The sequence below is a fragment of the Leopardus geoffroyi genome, chromosome B1 (assembly GCF_018350155.1).
Source record: "Leopardus geoffroyi isolate Oge1 chromosome B1, O.geoffroyi_Oge1_pat1.0, whole genome shotgun sequence".
Taxonomy (NCBI): Eukaryota; Metazoa; Chordata; class Mammalia; order Carnivora; family Felidae; genus Leopardus; species Leopardus geoffroyi.
The window spans coordinates 164,594,194-164,617,113 of NC_059327.1; the positions used below are offsets into that span (position 1 = coordinate 164,594,194).

General features: G+C 40.6%; 1 protein-coding gene across 11 annotated transcripts in view; it reads left to right on the plus strand.

The window, feature by feature from the left end:
* The window catches only part of FRYL (FRY like transcription coactivator), a 272,775-nt gene that overhangs the window by 201,559 nt on the left and 48,296 nt on the right, over window positions 1–22,920 (plus strand). For all 11 annotated transcript variants that reach the window (XM_045474132.1, XM_045474131.1, XM_045474133.1 and 8 more), the window contains 14 exons: window positions 2,117–2,376; window positions 2,738–2,878; window positions 5,676–5,844; window positions 8,764–8,848; window positions 9,394–9,506; window positions 10,493–10,643; window positions 11,307–11,410; window positions 12,590–12,775; window positions 14,105–14,309; window positions 15,529–15,650; window positions 16,627–16,817; window positions 18,140–18,234; window positions 19,313–19,920; window positions 20,263–20,360. In XM_045474132.1, coding sequence (XP_045330088.1) covers window positions 2,117–2,376; window positions 2,738–2,878; window positions 5,676–5,844; window positions 8,764–8,848; window positions 9,394–9,506; window positions 10,493–10,643; window positions 11,307–11,410; window positions 12,590–12,775; window positions 14,105–14,309; window positions 15,529–15,650; window positions 16,627–16,817; window positions 18,140–18,234; window positions 19,313–19,920; window positions 20,263–20,360 — 2,528 coding nt within the window. The remainder of the gene's footprint in view (window positions 1–2,116; window positions 2,377–2,737; window positions 2,879–5,675; window positions 5,845–8,763; window positions 8,849–9,393; window positions 9,507–10,492; window positions 10,644–11,306; window positions 11,411–12,589; window positions 12,776–14,104; window positions 14,310–15,528; window positions 15,651–16,626; window positions 16,818–18,139; window positions 18,235–19,312; window positions 19,921–20,262; window positions 20,361–22,920) is intronic.

Sequence of the window (22,920 nt, forward strand, 5' to 3'; positions counted from 1 at the left end):
CTTCCGTTTTTTAACATTCTGACCTCTCTTGATTTCTAGAAATTTAATATTTCCTAGTTTTCCTTCTACTGTGAGGTATTCCTTTTCTGTCACTTTTGGTGGATTCTTTTCTTCTATCTGAAGTCATCGCGTTCCCAGAGTTCCATCCCAGGCCTCCTTCTCAAGAGACCCTGTCTCCCTGAGGGAGGCCATTGCTGTTGCTGTGGCCCCAGCTCCCACACACACCACCTCTCCCCTAGTCCGACCTCTTCCTTCAACTACTTGGAGAGCTCCAGGGCTTTCATTTCATACCGGAGGCACTAACATTAATGTATTAACAGGAAGGATTATTGTAATTTCTGAATAGTTCTGGTTATAAACCAGAAAGCATGGGACTGAGCACTTGATTGGCACTCTTTTGAATGTGCACAGTAATCCCATGAGGCATCTACTTTTGTCACCCTCTTCTTACAGAATAATGAATCGAGGATCAGAGGTTGACAGGTTGGCCCTAGGCCAAGCAGCTTGCTTGTGGTAGAACTGGGATTTAGACCCATGTGTGTGCAGTTCCAGAGCCAAGTTCCAAATCACTACACTTCTGTATTTGCTGCTTTTGTAAAAAATATTTATTTTTGAGAGAGAGAGAGAATCCAAAGCAGGCTCTGCACTGACAGCAGAGAGCCCAATATGGAGCTCAAACTCCATAACTTTGATACAATGACCTGAGCTGAAGTCAGACGCCCAACCTACTGAGCCACCCAGGTGCCCCTATATTTACTCCTTTTAATGAGTAAATAACTACCAAGGCCTGGTGGGCAAAAGGGGGGGCCAAGGAGAAAGAAGATGTTTATTTAAAGTGACTTTTGGAAATTTAGCTGTGTATAAAGGCATATGGGCTTTGGAATCAACCTTGTGTTTGAATCCTTTGGCACTCGATACATTTCTGACTTAGGCAGATTACTTAGACTCTGTCTACCTCACAGATTTATTACCATCATTAAATGAGATGAATGTGAAAGTAACAAGTACATCATAGGAGTCTCCCCTATATAGAAGCAAAATATGGAGATTTTTCATGGGTCAGTTTAAAGTAATCTATGTAAAAAGACTGTCTTTTATCTTATAATTACATGTATGTATTTACTGAGGTAAAAAGACATCATAAAATTTACCGTAGGAATCATTTTAGATGTTTATAGTTCAGTAGTGTTCGGTATGTTTACATTGTTGTGAAATTGATCTCTAGAAATTTTTCACCCTGTCGAGCTGAAACCCTATAGCCACTAAAGAACTTCCCTTTTGCCCCTACTCCCTACCTCCTGCTAACCACCATTGTACTTTCTATTTCTATGAAATTGATTATTTTAGATATCTCCTATAAAAAGAATTATTTAGTATTTGTGTTTTTGTTTCACTTAGCATAATTACCCCAAGGTTCATTCATGTTGTGGCACGACAGAATTCCCTTCTTCTTTAAGGAAGGAATTCTTCCATTGCAAGAATGAATATATATGTGTGTGTGTGTGTGTGTGTGTGTGTGTGTGTGGTGTGTGTGTGTATGTATATATGTGTATATATACATATATGTGTATATGTGTATATATACACATATATGTATATATACATAACATATTTTGTTTATCCATCTACTTGTCAGAGGACATTTGGATTGCTTTCACCTCTTGACTGTTGTGAATAGTGCTGCTATGAACGTGGGTATGCAAATATCTCTTTGAGACCCTGCTTTCAGTTCTTTTGGATATATATATACAGAAGTGGGATTGCTGGATAATATGGTAGTTCTAGTTTTAACTTTTCAAGGAGCTGCCATACTGTTTACCCTAGTGGTCGCACCATTTTCCAGTGCCACCAATAATGCATAAGCATTTATATGTCAGAGCCACCAAAAGTATTTTATATAAAAGTAGGATCTGATTTTTGTTAGTTGTTAATTTTCTTTATGATGTCATCGAGGTGAAATTTATTAACAGGAGAAACAGCACTCATAATTGTTAAAAGTAAAAAATAAATTCTTGGCTGCTTCTTCTCGAAGAATGAGTCGTGGACATTAATTACAAATCAGAAGAAACTGAAATGATACCGGTGGTTCCCTCTTTTGGCTTGTTTTTAATTACAGAGATAAGCCAGAGAATTCAGACGGCTCACCCTGCCGGGAGGCAAGTAATGCTACACTACCTGTTACCGTGGATGAACAACATCGAGTTGGTAGATTTAAAACCTTTGCCCACAGCGAGGCGACACAATGAAGAGGAAGACGACTCCTTAAAAGACCGAGAACTTATGGTGACTAGCAGGCGCTGGTTGCGAGGAGAAGGCTGGGGGTCCCCACAAGCCACTGCGATGGTTTTGAACAACCTAATGTACATGACAGCAAAGGTAAAATGGGGCTTGTGTTAGCAGTTGCTGCACAGGATTATTGAGTTAAGAGGAGTAAAAAAGGTTAGAAATAGAGGGAAAGATTAGGCAATCCTGTGATAACCAGATACGCTTTATAAACTCCTTTATTCAAAGCACTTCTCATTAGATATAAAATAGGTTTTCGGGGGAGGAGACAAAATCATATATGGTTAATGATGTTTATGTTTGTATTTGTTGGAAGAAATGATTGTTCCTCTGGAGTATGGAAAAGATTCAAGCTGTGTATGAAAACATCATTTTCTAATGTTTCGTGCTCTGACAAGTTTGGTGTTTAACAAGCAGTCGTCACTGAAGTGTGTGTTGTGTGTCCTGCATCTAGTATGGTGATGAGCTGGCCTGGTCGGAGGTGGAGAACGTGTGGACCACACTTGCAGATGGCTGGCCAAAAAACCTGAAAATAATTTTGCACTTTCTGATCAGCATTTGCGGAGTGAATAGTGAACCAAGCCTCTTGCCTTACGTATGTATTCAGGTTCATTAAAAAAAAAACTGTTGTGCTTAATAATATTTGCCTGGTTTCTTATTGTAGCAGAGTGTGGGCAGTAGTAGACCAGCAGAGGCAAAGCAGGGGGCCACAGTGAGGACCCCGCCAGGAAATAGCGCATGCATTTATTCATTGCTTCATTCAGCCGGTATCTTCTAGCCTTTATGACAGGCGATTCAGTAATGCATATTGCCAGGTTCTCTTTGAGGTTCCAGGCATTTCAATCCAGTGGGTGGTGGAGATTTTATTCTTTGAACTTTCACCTAATTTATTTAATGAATGGGTCAGTAAGTGGATAAAGTACGGTCTTGATAAGGGCTACAAAGGAAAATTGCAGAGTACTGAACGTGAATAACCGGGGAACCGCAGCTCTCTGAGAGGACTGGAGATGATCCTCGAGAGGAAGTGATATTGAAGGGAGACCACAGAATGGGGGATGTTTGCACTTTCTGCTAGGCAGGAGCTGGATACGGGAGCAGAACGGTGAGTGAGAGCTCAGGGCCTATAGAAGGGTGCCGACGGCTTCCAGGAGCAAGGGAAAGCATGATGCGAGAGAGGCGAGGAAGAATGTCACAGTGTTTACCTTCTAGAGGGGAAAGCTCTGCAGAACAGCTCTGCAGAATGTTGCTGTAAAAGTTCTTCCAGGTCCTACTTTACACAAACCATTTCCTAGCTTTGCTCCGCCTGACATCTCCCGAGTTAACTTGGTTACTGAAAGCGTTCTTAAGGCATGCCACAGGATTGCCGTTCATCGAGAAACACTCAGAGAAGGGTGGGTGTGCAGTAGAAGGTTACAGGGTCTCACGTATCTCTCTGAGCTCATCTCCTCATGTTCTCCCCCAGACCCCCTGCCCCAGGCCCTGCTGACACCCTTGCTGCCCTGCTCTCTGGCACTCCCACCTTGGGGCCTCTGCACTTTCCCTACGTAGCCACATTGCTCACTCCCTCACCTCCTTCGGGTCTTTCCTTAGATGTCCATTCTCATTGAGGCCCTTGCTGGTCATCCTGTCCAAGACTGCAGATGCCCTGTCCCGACCCCTACTCTCTTTTTCCTTTCCCTGCTTGCTTGATTTTCCCAGCACTTCTCATCATCAAACATATATTTTACCTCTTTGCCTCGTTGCTTTTGCCTCCATCAGTCCAGTAGATTCTCCTCAAGAGCAGGAATTTTGTCTGTGTGGTTCATTGCTGTCTTCCCAGAGCCTGGAACAGTGCCTGACACATAGACACCACCCATAAATTGGATGGATGAATGAGTGAATTGGGCTGGAAGAAGAAACAGGCATGAAGTTATAACTCCCAAGAAGCCAAGATGAAATTCAGGGGATAACCATTTGCCAGAAACTTAAAAGGAACTTTTTGATGACAATGATAATTTCTTAATTATCTCTTCTTAATCACTTATTATAGACCAGGCAGGGTACAGGCACCTCATCGACATTGTTTCATTTAATTCTCAGAATAGATCTGAGTTTGCTAAGATTACTGCAGTTTTACATGTGAGTAAAACAGGGCAGAGAGAAGAGTCACTTCCCCAATGCCACACAGCCATTTAGCTCTGTCACTTAGTAGAGTGGATTCCAACCCAGATCTGTTTGTGAGAGGTTGGGAAAGCTTTGCGGAGAAGGCAGTGGAGTCGGGGCGGGGCTGGGGCTTGAAGACTTGGCTGGATTGAGAGAGTTCCTTACGGTCAGACAGGTTAAAGGCACAGGGGCAGGAGGGCACCTGGCAGGGTCTGAGGTGACGAACCTGGGAACAGAGAATTAGCAAATAGAGCAGGTTGGAGAGATACAGAGCTGTGTGTAAGTCAATGGGTAATCATTATAAGATTCTTGTATGATATAATAAAACACGTTTTAAGATTTGCACCCGGGCTCCTGTGAATCAGAGTTTCTCAGTTGTCTGTGTGCAGATGAATCACCGGGCCATCTAGTTCTGACTTGGAGGGTGGAGCCCGAGACTCTGTATTTCTAGCAGCTCCCAGGGATGATGCCCATGCCGGCGGACCACATGTTTTGAGTTGCAAGGGTTGAAGTACAAAGGGAAAAAGAGGCCAATCAGTTAGTAAGCGATTCAGTAATGCATATTGCCAACACGCAGAACTTATGTGACTCATACCCTGTGCTTTCACTTATGTAACTCATACTCTGTGCTAGGCATATTTAAAATGCTTCATTAAATCTTACGTAATCCTAACAAGCTATATGAAGTGGGTGCTCCTGGCCCCGTTTTGCAGAAGAGAAAATTGAGAGTAGCTGTCCCATCGCATAGCTAGTATGTGTCTACACTGCAGTCCAGGCTGTGCGGTCTGGAGTCCAGTTCTAGTGGATCACTACTCTGTACTGCAGGGTTAGATAGGGAGCATAGGAAAAGCAGAATAAAAACTCCATTCTGGGTCTGAAGTCTGACTGACTGAAAATAACAGGAAATTTGGGATGATATTATTAATTGCAGTCTTCCCATTAAAAAGAAACTGATTTACAGAAAAGCAATTAGCTTTTCCTTTTCTTAAAAAAAAAAAAAAAAATAGTGATGTCGTAGATACGGTGGGAACCATTAAACAATATCCAGTCATAAGTATAACACTGGGCCGGGAGGGGGGACTGTGTTTGGAAAGCTGACTAATGCCCTATTGCTGATTGATGTTCAGATTTAAGTTGTGCTTATTCACCTACTATTTAAAGTCGAACTTATCTGTTAAAATGTGTTTCAAGACCAATTTGTGAAATAAAACTTTGGCTTTTTCTTCTCCACACAATTTCTTTTGTGACAGGTGAAGAAAGTTATTGTCTATTTAGGTAGAGACAAAACGATGCAGTTGCTGGAGGAGCTGGTGCGGGAACTGCAGCTGACCGACCCCGTCAGCTCGGGGGTCACTCACATGGATAACCCCCCGTATTACCGCATCACTTCCAGCTGCAAAATCCCTTCTGTCACCTCAGGTGAGAAGCCATTTGAAACTGGTAACTTGGTCTCAAAAGAGAAGCTCCACATAATTGTTCACCCTAGCAAGCATTTGCCTTAAACATCATCGAGAAAATAACAGCGCCCCCGTCGGGCTGCACGCTGGGCATGAAGCCTGCTTAGGATTTCCTCTCTCTCCCTCCCTCTCTCTGTCTCTGTCTCTGTCTCTGTCTCTCTCTCTCTCTTTTTCTCCCTCTGTCCACCCCCCCCCCACTTGCTGTCTCTAAAATTAAGGAAAAAAAAAAAAAAAGCAAACATGAGTCATGTATGGTAATTAACTTGACAAGACTTTGTAAATCTTCATATGAGTGATGAAGTTTGACAGTGTGAGAATTCTTTTTTTTTTTCAACGTTTATTTATTTTTGGGACAGAGAGAGACAGAGCATGAACCGGGGAGGGGCAGAGAGAGAGGGAGACACAGAATCGGAAACAGGCTCCAGGCTCTGAGCCATCAGCCCAGAGCCCGACGTGGGGCTCAAACTCACGGACCGCGAGATCGTGACCTGGCTGAAGTCGGACGCTTAACCGACTGCGCCACCCAGGCACCCCGACAGTGTGAGAATTCTTAATATTACAGAGGGAAACGTATTTACATATGTATTTGGAACTGGAATATAGATACAACGACCATTTTTTTTAAGTTTATTTATTTATTTTGAGACAGAGAGAGAGAGAGAGAGAGACTGAACAAGCAGGGGAGGGGCAGAAAGAGAGGGAGAGGGAGAATCCCAAACAGGCTCCACGTTGTCAGCACAGAGCCCAGTGCAGGGCTCGATCTCATGAACCACGAAATCATGACCTGAGACAAAACCGTGAGTCGGATGCTTAACCAACTGAGCCACCCAGGCACACCCTCCCCTTCTACAACAAGCATTTTTTAATGAATATAATTAGTGTGTTAAATATAGAAAATGCTTACTTGTTGAATTATTCTGTAATTTTATATTATAATTATTTGGGCATATATAATACAGTCATGTAAGTGATATATATATATATATATATATATATATATATATATATACACACACATACACACACACACACACACACACACACACACACACACAGGTATAGTTATTATAATATTTTAAGTTGAAGAAACTGTGTCCCTGAGGGAATAACTTCCATTAAAATCAATATAATACTGGGACTATTTTAAATTACATTTCCATGAAATTATTTGTCACTCGGTTTATATTGAATGTTTCTGTCATGTTAATAACATCTGTATAATTAGAAATCTTTTATAGTTTATTTTCTGGCATCTATTTTCATCTCTTAGCTCTTTTAGCTCTTTTTGTTCTACTTTCTAAGGGATTTCTAATAACACTTCCATTGAAAGCTTTTAATATTTTTAATTCTGAAGAGTTAATTCTTTCGTTTTTTGTTTCGTTTTTTTTTTTTTTTTTTTAGTAACGCCTTATTCATGTTTCATGGTTGGACTGTCTTCCTTATCTGATGAAGTTTTCTTCTCCCAGCAAAAGTTCCTATTGTATCTATATAGTTCTGTTTTGATTTGTCTTAGTAAAAGCTTTCCTCAAAAGTCTACCAATTCTAGATCTGTCTTTTGATAAAGAGTGGAATATTAAAAAGTCGATTGGGGGGCACCTGGGTGGCTCAGTCCGTTGAGCATTTGACTTCGGCTCAGGTCATGATCTCACAGTTCACGGGTTCAAGCCCCATGTTGGGCTCTGTGCTGAGCCTTCTTCTGATTCTGTGTTTCCTTCTCTCTCTGCCCCTCCCTTGCTCATGCTGTCTCTCTCTCAAAAATAATAAACATTAAAAAAAATTTTTTTAAGTTGATTGGATGTTTTGTAGGTATACATGGAACTTACTGACTTTGTCATTTGTTGTATGATGATTTCATTGATGTAAGTGTCTATAGGTCTCTTCTCTTGGATGACTAATCAGATTCCCCAGACAAAACTCTACTAGTCATCTGCCTAAAGGAGAGGGTGTAGAGCTGTCTGTGTATGTGTGTACAAATACATTAATCCATAGATAACACACACACATACACACAGCATAGTCTTTAAGCCTTCTGGTAGCCCCATGGGGTGAGAAGGTTTCAAGGGATACAATCTCAAATTTTAGGATGTATATTTTCACTCAATTCCCCTATTCTCAATAAAGTTCTTATTCATTCAGCTGTAATTATGTGCCCTAGTCCAGAAATCTTTGATTTCCTGTTATCAGAAAAGATTTCTGGAAGTGTAGAGAGAGAGCCACCCTGTTACAAGAGGAAGGGGTATAGATTTTGGGGACCAAAACCTCTGAAATAGATTTTCAACCAAGCCTGCCGTTTTAGCAACACCTTCAGAGTACTCCCAGAGATACTCAAAGCTATGAATTCCTGAACCTTTTGGAGGTTCAACAGCATAGATATGGAAGCTTCTTGGTTTACCCCACGACCAGCTTAAGATTCAGCCTTCTTAAAGCTTAATTACTTCCTGTCCATTTGTTTTCAACCATCCAAAACTTTGTTGCTGCTGTCTCCTTTCCCTCTTGGTTGTTATGAGTACGTTCCTTTTTATTTAAAAAAAATTTTTTTGATGTTTATTTTTGAGAGAGAGGGAGAGACACAGAGTGAGAGTGGGGGAGGGGCAGAGAGAGGCCGGGGGAGACACAGAATCCAAAGCAGGCTCCAGGCTTTGTGCTGTCAGCACACAGCCCAGTGCGGGGCTCAAACCCATGGACTGGGAGATCGTGACCTGAGCCGAAGTCAGATGCTCAACTGACTGAGCCACCCAACTGCCCCAAGTACATTCCTTTATAAAAATCACGTTGCTCTCATTTTAGTGGAGTTTTAACATCTGTAATTTTGAAATCTTTTGTTCTTACTGAGTTATCCCAGGCTTTAAGTTCACAGATACTGTTTTATTTCTGATTGCAGGAACTACTTCCAGTAGCAATACAATGGTAGCTCCCATAGACGGCAATCCCGATAATAAGCCCATAAAAGAGAATATTGAAGAGAGGTAAGTACCCCTTTGTTCTTCATTAGCCTTTCGGTTTGACAGAGCCTGATTATCAGAATAAATGATAACTTCTGCATTGGCATGTATATTTCATAGAATGTATATTTCAAAATTCTAGTGAAGAAATACATTTCCATTTTGGAAATTTTCCACATTGCCTGTTTCATCATTAAAATGCTGACTTGCTAGATTCTTTTATGCGCTCTAACGGATGAATAGGTAGAGTATGTTCTCTCTTTTTGTGTTGTTTACAGTTTTAGACTTTCCTAAATGGCTATTCACTCTGCCTGTCTTCTTTATAAAATAGGCTTTATCAGAACATTACTACCCCATTTAAGAAAAATCTTCAGGTAGAAATAATTGACTTTAAATATTAAGCTTTTGAACTATAAGATGGAAATTAACGTGTGTGTGTTGTGTGTTTCACAGTAAACTTTTGTTAATAGTTGATGTACTGTGTTCTTTTTTAAACGTAGAAAGTGAAACCGAAAGTACAAATACCATTTTTCCATGAACTGTGACTAACTCCATGATCATTCCCATAGCTATGTGCACCTAGACATCTACAGTGGACTAAACAGTCACTTAAATCGTCAACATCACAGACTAGAATCTCGATACAGTAGCAGCTCTGGAGGATCTTATGAAGAAGAAAAAAGTAATAAGTTCCAAATGTTTTTTATAACTACAATGGCGAGGGGTATTCTTAATATATTAATGTTAGTAAATGTATATTTTTCTGGTAAATTGTTTTTAAGAAGTGTTTAACTGCCACTAGTGGTGTTCCAGCATAACCTGAAATGTCCTGATTTTAAGGAGAAGCACGAATGGGGGAAATCTGTTTTAAAAGCACAGGGTCCCTATAGACGAGTCAACAGGAACATAAGAATTGGTTCTCAAGAAGCATCATAGACACTGACTACAGCCTGCTTTTTTTTTTTTTTTTTTTGCTTTTTTTTTTTTTTAATAGGTTGGCTCTTTTTCTGTGAATTTGTGTTTTACTGAAAAGTTCTCCCTTGCAATTAATGGTAAAGTGAATATCTACCCAAGTCTCACTAGAACACTGAGGTAGAGTGGAGTAGAAGGGCAAAAGCCTTCAGACTGGGAAGTTGCACCTGAAGGTGATCTGGTCCAATCTCCTCGTTTTGCACATGATGGAACTGAGGTCCAGAGAGGTTAAGTGACTTACCCACGTCACACAGAATTCACATCTCCCGATGCCATTTTTCACTGCACCCTGCAGCCCCACTGCGGTAGAGCAGATTTCCTTTTAAGATGGGTTTGTGTTGTCCCTGTCTCAGAAAATTTAGAGTTGAGTAACTTACCGGAAGGCCCTGGTGACAAGGCAGCTTGACCTATAATGTGGTTTCATGGCTTGGACGTGAACTCTGAAATCTCATGAAGCGCTAGTATAGTTTTGCTTTGATAGAAAGGATAGAGCCCGAATGGATACCTCTTTCCGTCTCTGATTTGCTTAGTGTGATAGTGTTTGTACGCAGGTCTTCCTAGCAAACCTATGTCCGAAGAGTGGGAAGTTATTTTGTATCACTTTCCAATGCTGTAAATCGTTGGTGTCTTACTAGCGTTTGCGTATGTTGGCAGAAAAGAGATGGTGTAGAAAATGAGATCATTTTATTTTGATAGGTGATTCAATGCCACTTTATTCTAATTGGCGACTGAAAGTGATGGAGCATAATCAAGGAGAGCCACTACCCTTCCCACCAGCTGGAGGCTGCTGGTCACCACTGGTGGATTACTTGCCTGAAACGTCATCACCTGGATTACCTCTTCACAGGTGGACTACAGCATCATTCCTATTTCATACGAGCCAAATCGCTGCTTAATACTTTCAGCTTTCTTTATGCTATCTGACAACACAGAATAAAAGCCACTTCTTTCTTGACATGCTACAACAAATCAGATCCATGTGTTTAGATTTCGAGAAGTCTCAACACTCAGACCTCTGTTTACCATTAATACTATTAAATCTACGTCTGCTGCTGCTTTTCTGGGTGTCTGGCATAGTTACTTGACCTTTCTGGGACCCAGTTACTTCCTCTGAAAAATATCTCGCAGTACTAGAGGCACTGTTGTTTGGAGTTGCGTTAAACTGAATTTTACTTAGCAGAATCACAGTAGAATAGTTACGGCATTCTTTCAAAATGTATTAATGTAACCAACACGTACTGAACACCTACTATGTGGCAAGCAGTGTGCTAGGTGTCAGGGTTGAAGATGAAGAAAATGTGGCCCTTGCCTTTGGGGAGCCCTTAGCAGGTAATGTTTTTTTCTAGAACCATCACTTAACGGTTTCTTCAGCTATATTTCTTTTCCTCTTTTTTTCTTGAGAAGTTGTATTTGTCCATAAAATACATTATTAAAGGCTGCAAGTAACTGGCATGAGATTCGCTCCAGGTTTACTCTGCTGCGACATTAACAGGCGTCTCGTTTGTCACAGGTGTAACATAGCTGTGATCCTTTTGACGGATCTGATCATTGACCACAGTGTGAAGGTGGAATGGGGAAGCTACCTCCATCTTCTTCTTCATGCAATTTTTATAGGTAATTAACACCCGTTCTGACTCAACATGACGTTATATTTCTGTGACAATTTAAAGGCAGTCTGGTTTTTTGGTATTTCTATTAACCGTTGTTTGGTACGTAACTCCCATGACACTTTTTACGGGGATTCTCATGGTCTAATAGGGAGTCAGTCCTCGCCTCTCTTGTAACCACAAACAGGTCTTCTCTTCGCGTTCCCGTTCTTGTCCTGTCGTCCCTCCACTGCTCACAAGCACAGTTACCGTCTAGCAGGAAAAATTCGGTACCCACAGCAAGAGTAAAGTTAACTTACCTCTCAGACTGGAAATTTGCAGAGTAAAAGGAAAATTAAAGTGGGGTCCAAGTGTTTCTCAAAAGAATGGGATTGTGGACCGTCTGATTATTACAGCTGAAAGTCCACTGTGCCCTCCGTGACAGTGGACTTTGAGCTGTAATAATCAGACTGTCCACAATAGGGACCATCTGTGGAATCCATCACAATACTTTTCATGCTTGTAGGATTGGCTTCCTGAAGAAAGTCAAGGTAGTCATCTTACCTGAAGTTTTCCTGATGTGTGCATTTATTACTTCGATGTTTCAGTAATCACACATCTACTGACTTTTTATTGTGCGCTAGGCACAAAAAATGCTTGCCTTTAAAAAAAAGTCATTTACATTGAGTATTCTGTCACAGAGTAATAATTTCTAATAGGTTACTAAGTTTTAGACACAAGATGCATTGAAAACTTGTCTTGATTCCCCCTGCTAACTGTAAGACCATAGGCTATTGTTACAAACTCCAGGCCAATAAGAATTACCGTGTGGTACATCATCTTGTACAAAATATTTTCTGTATTTTCTGCTTTTCTTTAAAATATGCATTTGGGAGGTGCCTGGGTGGCTCAGTCAATCAAGCTTCCGACTTCAGCTCAGGTCATGATCTCCAGCCCGTGAGTTTGAGCCTCACATTGGGCTGTATGCTGACCGCTCCGAGCCTGGAGCCTGCTTCGGATTCTGTGTCTCCCTCTCTCTCTGCCCCAGCCCCCTGCTGGCACTCTGTCTTTCTTTCTCTCTCTCCCTCTCTCTCCGTCTCTCAAAAATAAATAAAACATTTTAAAAAATAAAATAAAATATGCATTTGAAGGTAAGGGTACCTGTGATTTCTCTTCACTGACGATGATTTCCAACTGTCGTTCTCAGGGTCTGACCACTGCCACCCCGAGGTGTACGAGCACTGTAAGCGCCTGCTCCTGCACCTGCTAATAGTCACGGGACCCAGCAGTAACATCCGCGCTGTTGCCTCTGTCCTGCTCAGGAACAGGGAGTTTAACGAGCCCAGGGCGCTCACGGTCAAACAGACCGCGCACTTAGATTACACTTGCACAGGTATTTGCTTTAAACGTCCAGTTTGACAATGGAATCATGCTTCGTTCATTTGGAAACTATAACAGAGAAAGTCAACTAGATAAAAGTTGAAAGGCTTTAAGTGTAGTTTTATGATTTTAAGTACCATTTACATCATTAACTGGTAAAAGAATTAAACTTGGAGTATTTGAGTCTGTATCACCTGTAAGGGTCTTTCTTTGTCATAAGAATTTTAAGTTCTCAACATGCAGGTTGAGGATCAGTGAAACATTGCTTCGCTTACGGAGCACAGTTATCGAGAAGATGTCGAACCTGTATTACATTCCTCGTGCTCTCAAGATCTGAGAAATGAACAAAGCAAGGCATTAACATTTTATTGTTCATTTGATTATGTTTACTGTCTTTAAAATGTTAGGCATTTTTAAGTCTAGTAAATTCCAAATTATACATTTGGAAGTAATGCGGTCCAAATTAATGAGACTTTAATATAAAAGTTATTTCACTATTGGTGTGATTTTTTTTTTTTATTTACTTTGCAAGTTCTATTTTCTTCTTTCCTAATAGCCCTAACTTACTTATCCATTTGTCTGTATCATCAGGTTAATAATAGATGACCTAGAAAATAATTGTTTTTAAAAAATGAAATAAAATTACATTTCTTACTAATCATGTAATGTCAGATACAGGGTTAAAGTTCTTTAGTGAAAACCCTGTAGTTAGTAAGAAAACAATTATTAGGAAACATCGCACCTTTTAAAATGTGGCTAAAATATGAATAAAGTTTACTGTCTCTTTTATGTTAAAACATCTTTTTAAAAATTCCATAGTTGGTTTTTGTTGTTTGTTCTTGAGTCTTCTTTTGCCATTTTGTGACTATAGGCATTAGTATTAAAAAGAATTTAATAATTGACATAATGTAAATATTACAAAGACTTTAAAATTGTCTTTCTTCAGGTAAAATGAAGTGGAAAGTGTAGAATCCTTTCCATAAGAAAAATCAGTTCACATTGTGGAAAAGACTGACTTAATACACATTGAGGCAATGTGCCGAAATATTAGGAAAGTGCCACTTTCAACTTTCTTCAGCAGATGGCAGCAAAAGACTTCACAGCAAACCCAAATAGCTAAGTTTTAATAATAGGCTGTGGGAGACAATGTTTGCCCCCAAACTCACTTGATGGAACTTGGTGCTTACGAGGTTCCCGCAGAAGGAGTGCTGATTTGTATCAGCCGACAGCACAGATTCCCTCATGTGTCCCACATAACCTGTAAGGAAGGATAGTTTGATGCTTTCAATAGTGTTTGAGATCCTTTCATGTCTGGGTATTGACGGCCATCTTTCTCTTACAGCGGGCGTTAGTGATTTTATACCTGATTACCAGCCCTCCCCCATGACTGACTCAGGGCTTAGCTCAAGTTCTACCTCTTCTAGTATCAGCTTAGGAAATAACAGCGCTGCCATTTCCCATCTACACACCACTCTCCTCAATGAGGTCGACATCTCCGTAGAGCAGGATGGAAAAGTCAAAACCCTCATGGAATTCATTACCTCAAGGTAACGTTACAGCTCTCACCATTCTGGCAACATACCTGTGTTAAGTGATTCTTTTTTGTCAGCTACAGTGAACCCTGTTTTTGATTTCTGGTGTGCCACCGATTGGGCATACACAGGTTTGTATTGGGTGATACTTAGAAACTTGGATGCCTCCAAAGACTTTCTCCTGTTGTGCTCACACAGTTATGCTGGAGGAGGGCCTCAAATGTGTTTGGATACCAAGTACCCAAAGAGAATAGTCTTACCTGAATACATATTCCACTTTCATTAGCTACATTATCAGTCAGTCGTCAAATATTTATTTATGATCGCCTACTCTTTGCAAGGCACCATAAGTATAGAAGAAATGGATGGGGAGAAAGAAGGGGGGCTGGTGTCCCACAGCAAGAGAGCGAAACCATCAGGGGCTTGAGAAATAAAGTATTGGAAATGGTGAGTAACCCAGTCTGACTGTAATGCTGAGGGAAAAGTTTCTGGACAAGAAAACTTTGTAGTCCAGGGAGAAGTCAAACTGGAGGGTTCTGAGGCCTCAGCCATAGGCTACAGATCTTTCAAGAAAGCAGACGTTATTGAAAATCCTGGAGCTGGATGGGAAGGGTGAGAAGCACAATTAAAGAAATAGGTTGAGAAAATCAGTCTCGGAGCAATGAACGGGATGAATTAGAGCTGTCAGATACTGGTGGCTACGTGACCACAAAGGAGGTTTTCAGGGCACTTTGGGCCTGAGGTGATACGGGGTTGAACCCTTACTAACCAAGGCGGCAGCCTTGAGAATGCAAAGATGTTTTAAAGAAAGAGTCAACAGGAAACCGTTCTCTCTTAAACTTATGCTGGATCTTCAGCTAGTACATTATTTCCTTCGCATTGCAATCTAAATACATTCTAGCCTCTCCAAATTATACTGCTGTGACCTATGACACATAAGCAGTTCCCAGTGCTCTTCTCACTTCGTAAAAGTCTGTCATCCTTTCCTACCACCTCTGAGAGAGTCCAACTGCAATGATGGAAGACGGAAATCACATGTAACCTGGATCTTCCTCTCCTTGCCATAGACCATCACGTGCTCAAGTATGTAAATAGTAGTCGACCGTGCGACGTGCTATTTGGCTTAGCCCACTACTGTCCTTTCTAATGGCAAAGGCACATCTAATGTAACTGTGAGTAAAACCGTTAATGTAAGTTGAAAACCACGGGCATTATGTCTGTTCTCTGTTTTCAGAAAAAGAGGGCCCCTTTGGAACCATGAGGATGTTTCTGCCAAGAATCCTAACATCAAGAGTGCTGAGCAGTTAACTACATTTTTGAAACATGTGGTTTCTGTTTTTAAGCAGTCAAGCTCAGGTATCTTTCATTAAATAGTTCAGATAATACTTTTTTTTTTTTTTTTTTTTTTTTTTTTTGAGACAGAGACAGAGCATGAACGGGGGGGGGTAGGGTCAGAGAGAGAGGGAGACACAGAATCCAAGCAGGCTGCAGGCTCCGAGCTGTCAGCACAGAGAGCCCGACCGATGCGGGGCTTGAACCCACAAACTGTGAGATCATGACCTGAGCCGAAGTCAGACGCTTAACCGACTGAGCCACCCAGGCGCCCCCAGATAATACTTTCAATGAGACTTTTTCATGTGATGGGAAAACTTCTGGTCATGTGTAGCAATGAGTTGACAGTTGAGAAGTCTAAAGTGAAAAGTTTTAGACAGGTCTTCTTTTTGAAGTTATTAGTGATGATGGATAGCTTTTGATTAAAGGAAAATTAAGTTATTCCTTGAAAAATTAAGTGACTCCTTAAAAAATAAGAAAGCCACTTGTGACATTCCGGGGTGCTTCATTTTGTGTGTGGTGGCATAATAAAGTTACAGGGCAGTTGTGTATTATGAAATGATTACATTAAAGGAACATAGATGGAGAGGACAAACTTGAATTCTTTTTTATACAGTAGGCGGCTTCTGTGATCTGAAATCCACACATTCTGAAAGTTACTGTAAAAAAACCGTATCTGTCTAAAGGAGTGGTTCTCAACTAGAGGTGATTTTGCCCCTCGCTTCATGTTTTCTCTCTCCTTCTGCTCCTCTCCCCCACTCATGCCCTCTCTCAAATAAAATAAATAAATAAATACTTTTTTTTTTTTAAAGATTACAAAACAAGTAAGTAAAATGCAAATGGGGTTTAATGGAAAGAAAAAAACATTGCCATAAAGCCTGAGTGCCTGCCCGGTTTGCCAGGCACTGTGCTGGGCACCGGGTTTAAAATGGTTAGCGGCTGATGATAACCCTGCATTCCAAGCAACAAGAACACTCACTTGTTTCCTTTGTCTTCACAGAAGGAATGCATTTGGAACATCATCTTAGTGAAGTTGCTCTACAAACAGCACTTTCTTGTTCTTCTCGACACTATGCTGGGAGATCCTTCCAGATTTTCAGGGCCCTAAAGCAGCCTCTTTCTGCAACTACACTTTCTGATGTTCTCTCCAGACTTGTAGAAACTGTAGGGGATCCGGGAGAAGATGCACAGGTATTGCATTGAATTCGTTCAGCAGCCATTGAGCAGCTACTCATTGTCAAGGACTCGTTTGCCAAGTACAGAGCACCGCAGGGCAAGCAAGATAATGGTTACACGGCATTGGCATCAAATGCCAACAAGCAGGCAAAGAATTAAGAAACAAAATTTTGTACGTGATACTTAATAACATACTAATCGAATCACATACTTCAGTGCGAATCAGAGAAAGCTTTACATTTACACACACACACATACTGCCCACACTTGCATATTATCCTGGGATTTAAATTTAAATGTAGAGTGTTGAGTTGTTAAGGTAAATTAAGTGAAATAATGCAATAGAGAACTTAAGTCTATGCAGACTAATGATTTTATTAACACTGTTCTAGACACTGGGGATCTGGTAGCAACCAAGACCAAGTTCCTGGCATTCTGGAGCTCACATTCTGTTGGAGAAATAAGCCTCTAATCCACCACTAATATGTAACACACTTTTATTTAGAGATTATTGCTATAAACATAATAAGGTAGAGTAATGGGTTAAGGAGCCGTATGGGAGAGGGAGTTGTTTTATATGTGACCATCTGAGACGGTGAGTTTTAAACATGTACGTAAGTGAAGTGAGTCCTGTGATAATACGGAAGAATATTTCAGGCAGAGACATAAGAGTAGTGAGTGCAAAGGCCCTGAGGCAGAAGCAACAAGCCTGTTTTTGAGGAACATGAAGCAAACCAGTATGGCTAGTTTATTGGATGGTGGTGTCTAGCATCTGAAGATCGATGGGGACAGGTCCAGATTATGTGGGGTCTAGGGAGAGGTGACATTTTACTTGTAAGTGATGCCGAACAGTACAGGCCTTGAGAGGAGGGTGATGGATATAGTTTGCTATTTAAAAAATTCACTCTGGAGGCTAGGTAGAGTCCTCAGGAGGGCAATAGGAGTCATTTAAGAGGCCGTTGTAAAAGTCCACGCTGAAATGGTGGTAGCTTAGCTGACGGGACGCTATGGAAGTGTGGAGGGGGGGTCATCAGATTTCAGATATATTTTAAAGTAGTATTTTCAAGACTTGCCAACGGACTTAACTTAGACGTGAGAGAAAGAAACAAAAATGACTCGTAGATTTTTGGCCTAAGCAATTTTGGGTGGATCGTGGTGCCATTATAACCATTAGTTTGAGGAGTTTTCATCAATCAGCAAGATCATGTTGCTCAAGTGTTTAATCATTTTGTAATGTTAATGTTGAGTTTGTTCTAATTTTAAATCTCCTCGGGAAGTCTATTCTAATTTCCTTTTTTTCCAAAGCGAAATGAATTAAGACCTGCCTTTTCTCCTAGGGGTTTGTGATCGAACTCCTGCTCACATTGGAGTCTGCGATTGACACTTTGGCCGAAACCATGAAGCATTACGATCTTCTTTCTGCCCTTTCTCAGTAAGCATTGCATCCAGGCGAACTGTAGATTCGTATACAGAACTGCCATAGCTGAATACGCATAACCATAACGTTAAGTTATCCTAATATTGCTGGTGGGAATGATACCAAAACATTCCGATGGACCAGCAGTGGGAAAAGGAGCCTCGGACAGGGAGCCCATGAGAAAAGTGCCAGCGCTCTGTGTGGCGGTGGTGTTCTTGTAATGGCCCGGTCAGGGGTCCTTCTGCTGCCGCGTGACTTGGCTTCAGCCTCACTGCCCGGCTCCGTTCCCGCTGCGCTCGACATCCCCTTGCCCCACAGCAGGCCGGCCCCCTCCTGACTCACACCTTCCACAAATTGCTCCTCTCCTCCAGCTTTCTCTAACTTGCACCTCCTGAATCGATTTATCCTTCAAGACCCATCTCGGATGTTTCTAACTCCCCGAGGGCAGTGCTACTTACTCCATTTTGGGGGTTCCCACGGTGTTTTCTTCATATTTGAATAAAGCAAGTAACAAGCAGTAAAGTTTTACTTATCCATCTCCCCCAGCAGACTTCAGTATTCCTAGCTTTTCCATACTCCTGGCACATACAGGAAGCATTCTGTCATTATTTTTAAATCTGTGATAACTGGATGTGAGGGAGAAGGAGAAATCAAACATACACTTTTGAGCTTGATTTGGGGGCGGGAGAGGGGGGGTGGCGGGTAAAGAGTGTGCATTAACAGAAATAAGGATATGGGGACCATCAAATTTGGGGAGAAGACAAATGAGGTCTGCTTTGGATGTAATGTTCACTAAATCCCAGAGCTGAAGGTGGTCAGTGATAACGGTAGCAGAATTTTCACTTCAAATCAAAAGCCGTCCAACTCACAGGAAACAGTTGGCCACAGTAGGAAAGAGACTGTTGTACATTTTGCTTTAATATGGAGGAAAGGGCTGAAATTTGATGAAGCGAAGTCAGATACTGAAACATAATTTGTCCTGGTAACAGTTACTGTTTTTTTTTCAGTGTCTTTGAGAGTAAATAATGTAGCCAAAGAAGCGATTGTACATGCATTTATTTTCCCTTTCTTTTTTTTTCTTTTTTTTGTAAAGAACCTCATACCATGACCCTCTAATGGGAAACAAGTATGCAGCTAACAGGAAAAGCACTGGACAACTCAATCTAAGCACAAGTCCCATTAACAGCAGCAGTTATTTGGGATATAACAGTAATGCAAGAAGTAACTCTTTGAGATTAAGTTTAATTGGTGACCGAAGAGGTGACCGGCGGAGGAGTAACACACTGGACATAATGGATGGACGGATAAACCATAGCAATAGTTTAGCAAGGACTAGAAGCCTTTCCTCTCTGCGAGAGAAAGGCATGTATGACGTGCAGTCCCCTACTGAGCCTGCCAACTTGATGGCCACCATTTTTTGGATAGCAGCATCGCTATTAGAATCGGATTACGAATATGAATACCTCCTGGCTCTCAGGCTTCTCAACAAACTGCTTATCCATTTGCCTTTGGATAAATCAGAGAGTCGAGAGAAGATTGAAAATGTACAAAGCAAATTGAAATGGAGTAACTTCCCAGGCCTTCAGCAGCTCTTCCTTAAGGGTTTTACCTCAGTATCTACACAAGAGATGACCGTGCACCTCCTCAGTAAACTCATCGCCGTCTCCAAGCACACGTTGGTGGATCCTTCCCAGTTGTCAGGTGATGTTAACAGAATTGCACCAGCTCTCTGCTTTCTAGTGTAGTGAAATGTAAACTAATCATTTGTTTTGAACTCTAATTTCTGCTTTTCCACAAACAATCATGGGTTGCTGCTGCTGCTGCTGCTGTTGTTGTTGTTGTTGTTGTTGTTTTTAATATGTGAGATAGCTTAAATTCTTTGGTAAAAGCAAAAAAAAAAGAAAGAAAGCATTTAGAAGATCAGGCACTCCAGGAAATAAAAAGAAAATGGTTTCCGTGAACCATTAAAAAAAAAAAAATACCTTGAATTTTTTAAATAATGTGCAATAAAAATTGGTTATTGTTTGCTTTTTTTTTTGATAGGCTTTCCTCTTAACATCCTTTGCTTATTGCCTCACTTAATCCAGCATTTTGACAGCCCAACTCAGTTTTGCAAAGAAACAGCTAGTCGAATAGCAAAGGTAAGCAAATGTTACGCTGAAAGATAAACGCTAGCGGGAAATTTCTCTGGAGTTTACCTTAAAGGGGGGAATCTCTTAAAAATCTTTTACCGTCACTTCTGCTGTGAATTTCACATCTTTTTATTCTTTTCCTCCATATAAAGGAGTTTTGCAGTCATGATGTAAGCTACCACTGTTCAAATCACAGTGAATAAAATTATTTGTTTAGAGTAAAGCTCCGCTGAGTCTGAGTCTTTTTCGGTTCCCTTTCCCTACTTTTGTCTTCTGCTTCTCTATCAGTTTCCAATTCATTCCTTTGTTCACCACCAGATATTTGCTGAGCACTGGGTTAGGTGCCAGAAATGCAGTGATAATCAAAGTAGACAGAGTACTTGCCCCTGTGGGCCTTACAGTAGGGGTATAATAGTAGACAGTGGCCATAGAGTCTGTCTGATAAGTGCAGTGAAAGGACAGTACTCTCAGGGCCCAGAAAGCAACAGTCCGCCTAGAGGAAATCCTCTCAAAGCCGACACTGCAGGCTGAATAGGAATAACCAAACTAAGATCCCTGGATGAGAAACAAGGAACAACAGGGCCGAGGGTAGAAGTTTTCCAGGCATGAGAAATTGCACGTGCAAAGGCCCTGAGAAGAAGAGGGCAAAACACATTTTGTGGCTCCGAAAGTTCTCTCTTCTTTTATTTTTGCCTTTTTTTTCTTTAAACATTCTCTTCGTCTCTCTTTGCTGGCTTCATCCTTTCCCCTTCCTTATTTGGCTCTTTCCCTCCCATTGTTTCTGAAACAGGAACGTAGCTATCTGTTAACATTTGCTCGAAAGTGTTAGAGCTCTTGATCATACTTTTAAAAAAGATGATGTTTAAAAGTAATTTCCTCTCAAGAAAAATAACCCAAATAACTTGCCTTCTGCTTAAACTTAATTCTTAATTTTCTTTCTTTTCTTTCTTCTTTCTTTCTTTCTTTCTTTCTTTTTTTCTTTCTTCTTTTCTTGTCAGTTAATGAATCTTAGGAAAAAAGGCTTTAACAACTGAAAATATAGACAGTTATAAGAAGGAGTTCTATAAATTTACAAGTCCTGTACATACAGCAGGAAATTAAGTGAACTGGGGGAGAGGAGTATAAGATAGCAGTATAAGATAACCTAGCTAAAGCAGGGGGAGGAAAAGCAGAGAAAGCTTCAACAGAAGGGAATAAGCAAGTAAAATTCTCTGGAAGAGCTTTTTCTATAAGCAGCCCTTTAAAAGCTGAGGGTTATTTAACAAAAGTAACACAACAGTAAGGGGAAAGAGCGAGCATGCAGAAAGCCAAGTAAAACACCCACATCTCCAGTGCCCAGATCCCATGACTGGTAAGTGCAGATTTCTCCCCGGGTTATCCCAGCCCAATGAATCACATTAAGAGTCACAAAACTAGAAACCTTTTGTTATCTTGATAGATAATATTTAGTAAGTGGCAAGATCATATGTAATAAAATATGCTGTTGAATCCATCCCTCAGTAAATTTCTAAATTAGATAGGGAGAGATTTTTAACATAATCATTTTAAAAGCATGTATTTAAAAAAAAAAAAGAGCCATTATTATAGTTAGTGGAAACATCTTAATTTTGAAAAGGATTGCCCTAAACACCCAACAACACATATTTGCATTAATGAGGTCTGAAAGTGGTACAAAATAATTTATTAAAATACCTTTCCTTTTAGTATCCTAATGATACATCATTAGAAAAATGTTGTAAAGATGTATTTTTTTTTTTCCACGAGAGATAAGAAAGAACATATAAAGGGAAAAAAAGCATATTGGCTTACTTTGGGATTTCAAAAAATAAAAAGCATGAATCCTATCATCAGGGAAGTAGAGTAGGAGCATTTAGAATGGCAGGTGACACTTCCCGTCTGAGAACTTCCTGCTGAATGCTGGCATAAAAGAAGAACTCAGCCCAGCCCAGCCCGAAGGATGTGGGCACCCCTCAGAGGGTCAGGCCTCTGCCGTCTTGACCAGGGCAAAGCACAGGAAAGTCCCAGATACCTTTTTGTTTCTAAGAAATCAAACATGGCTTTGTGTGCGTCATAAATTGTCGTTAAGTCTGTTTTCTTCCTGTTGAGCAGCACACAAAGGTTCCTTCCCTCTGCTTTCAGCAACCTGCAGGATGTGAATTAAATGGATTCCTTAATTATTCTCTCACTTAAACTGTTGAGAGCAATTTTCTGCCATTATGTGCTTCCTCATTATGCAAATATCCCTAGTTCTGTTTGTGCCCTTGGAGAGCACAGGATTTCAAAGCGAGGCAACACTTAGGACAAATATTGTCCTTTTAAGCTATTCATTATGGCAAAAAATAGTATGCTAAAAATGTTTGCTTATAAGACAGTCTTTTGAAGTCATATTTTAACCTGGTAATTCAAAATTTCCAAAATTAAATCCAGATTTAGCCATTTTCTTTAAAATTACACAGCATACATTCCTAGGAATTTTCTTCCTTTTCAATTAAAGGTTTTTAAAAATCATGCTTTAATGCAACTCTTTGTCTTGGGGTCTTGAGTTCAGGCCCCCCATTGCATGTAGAGA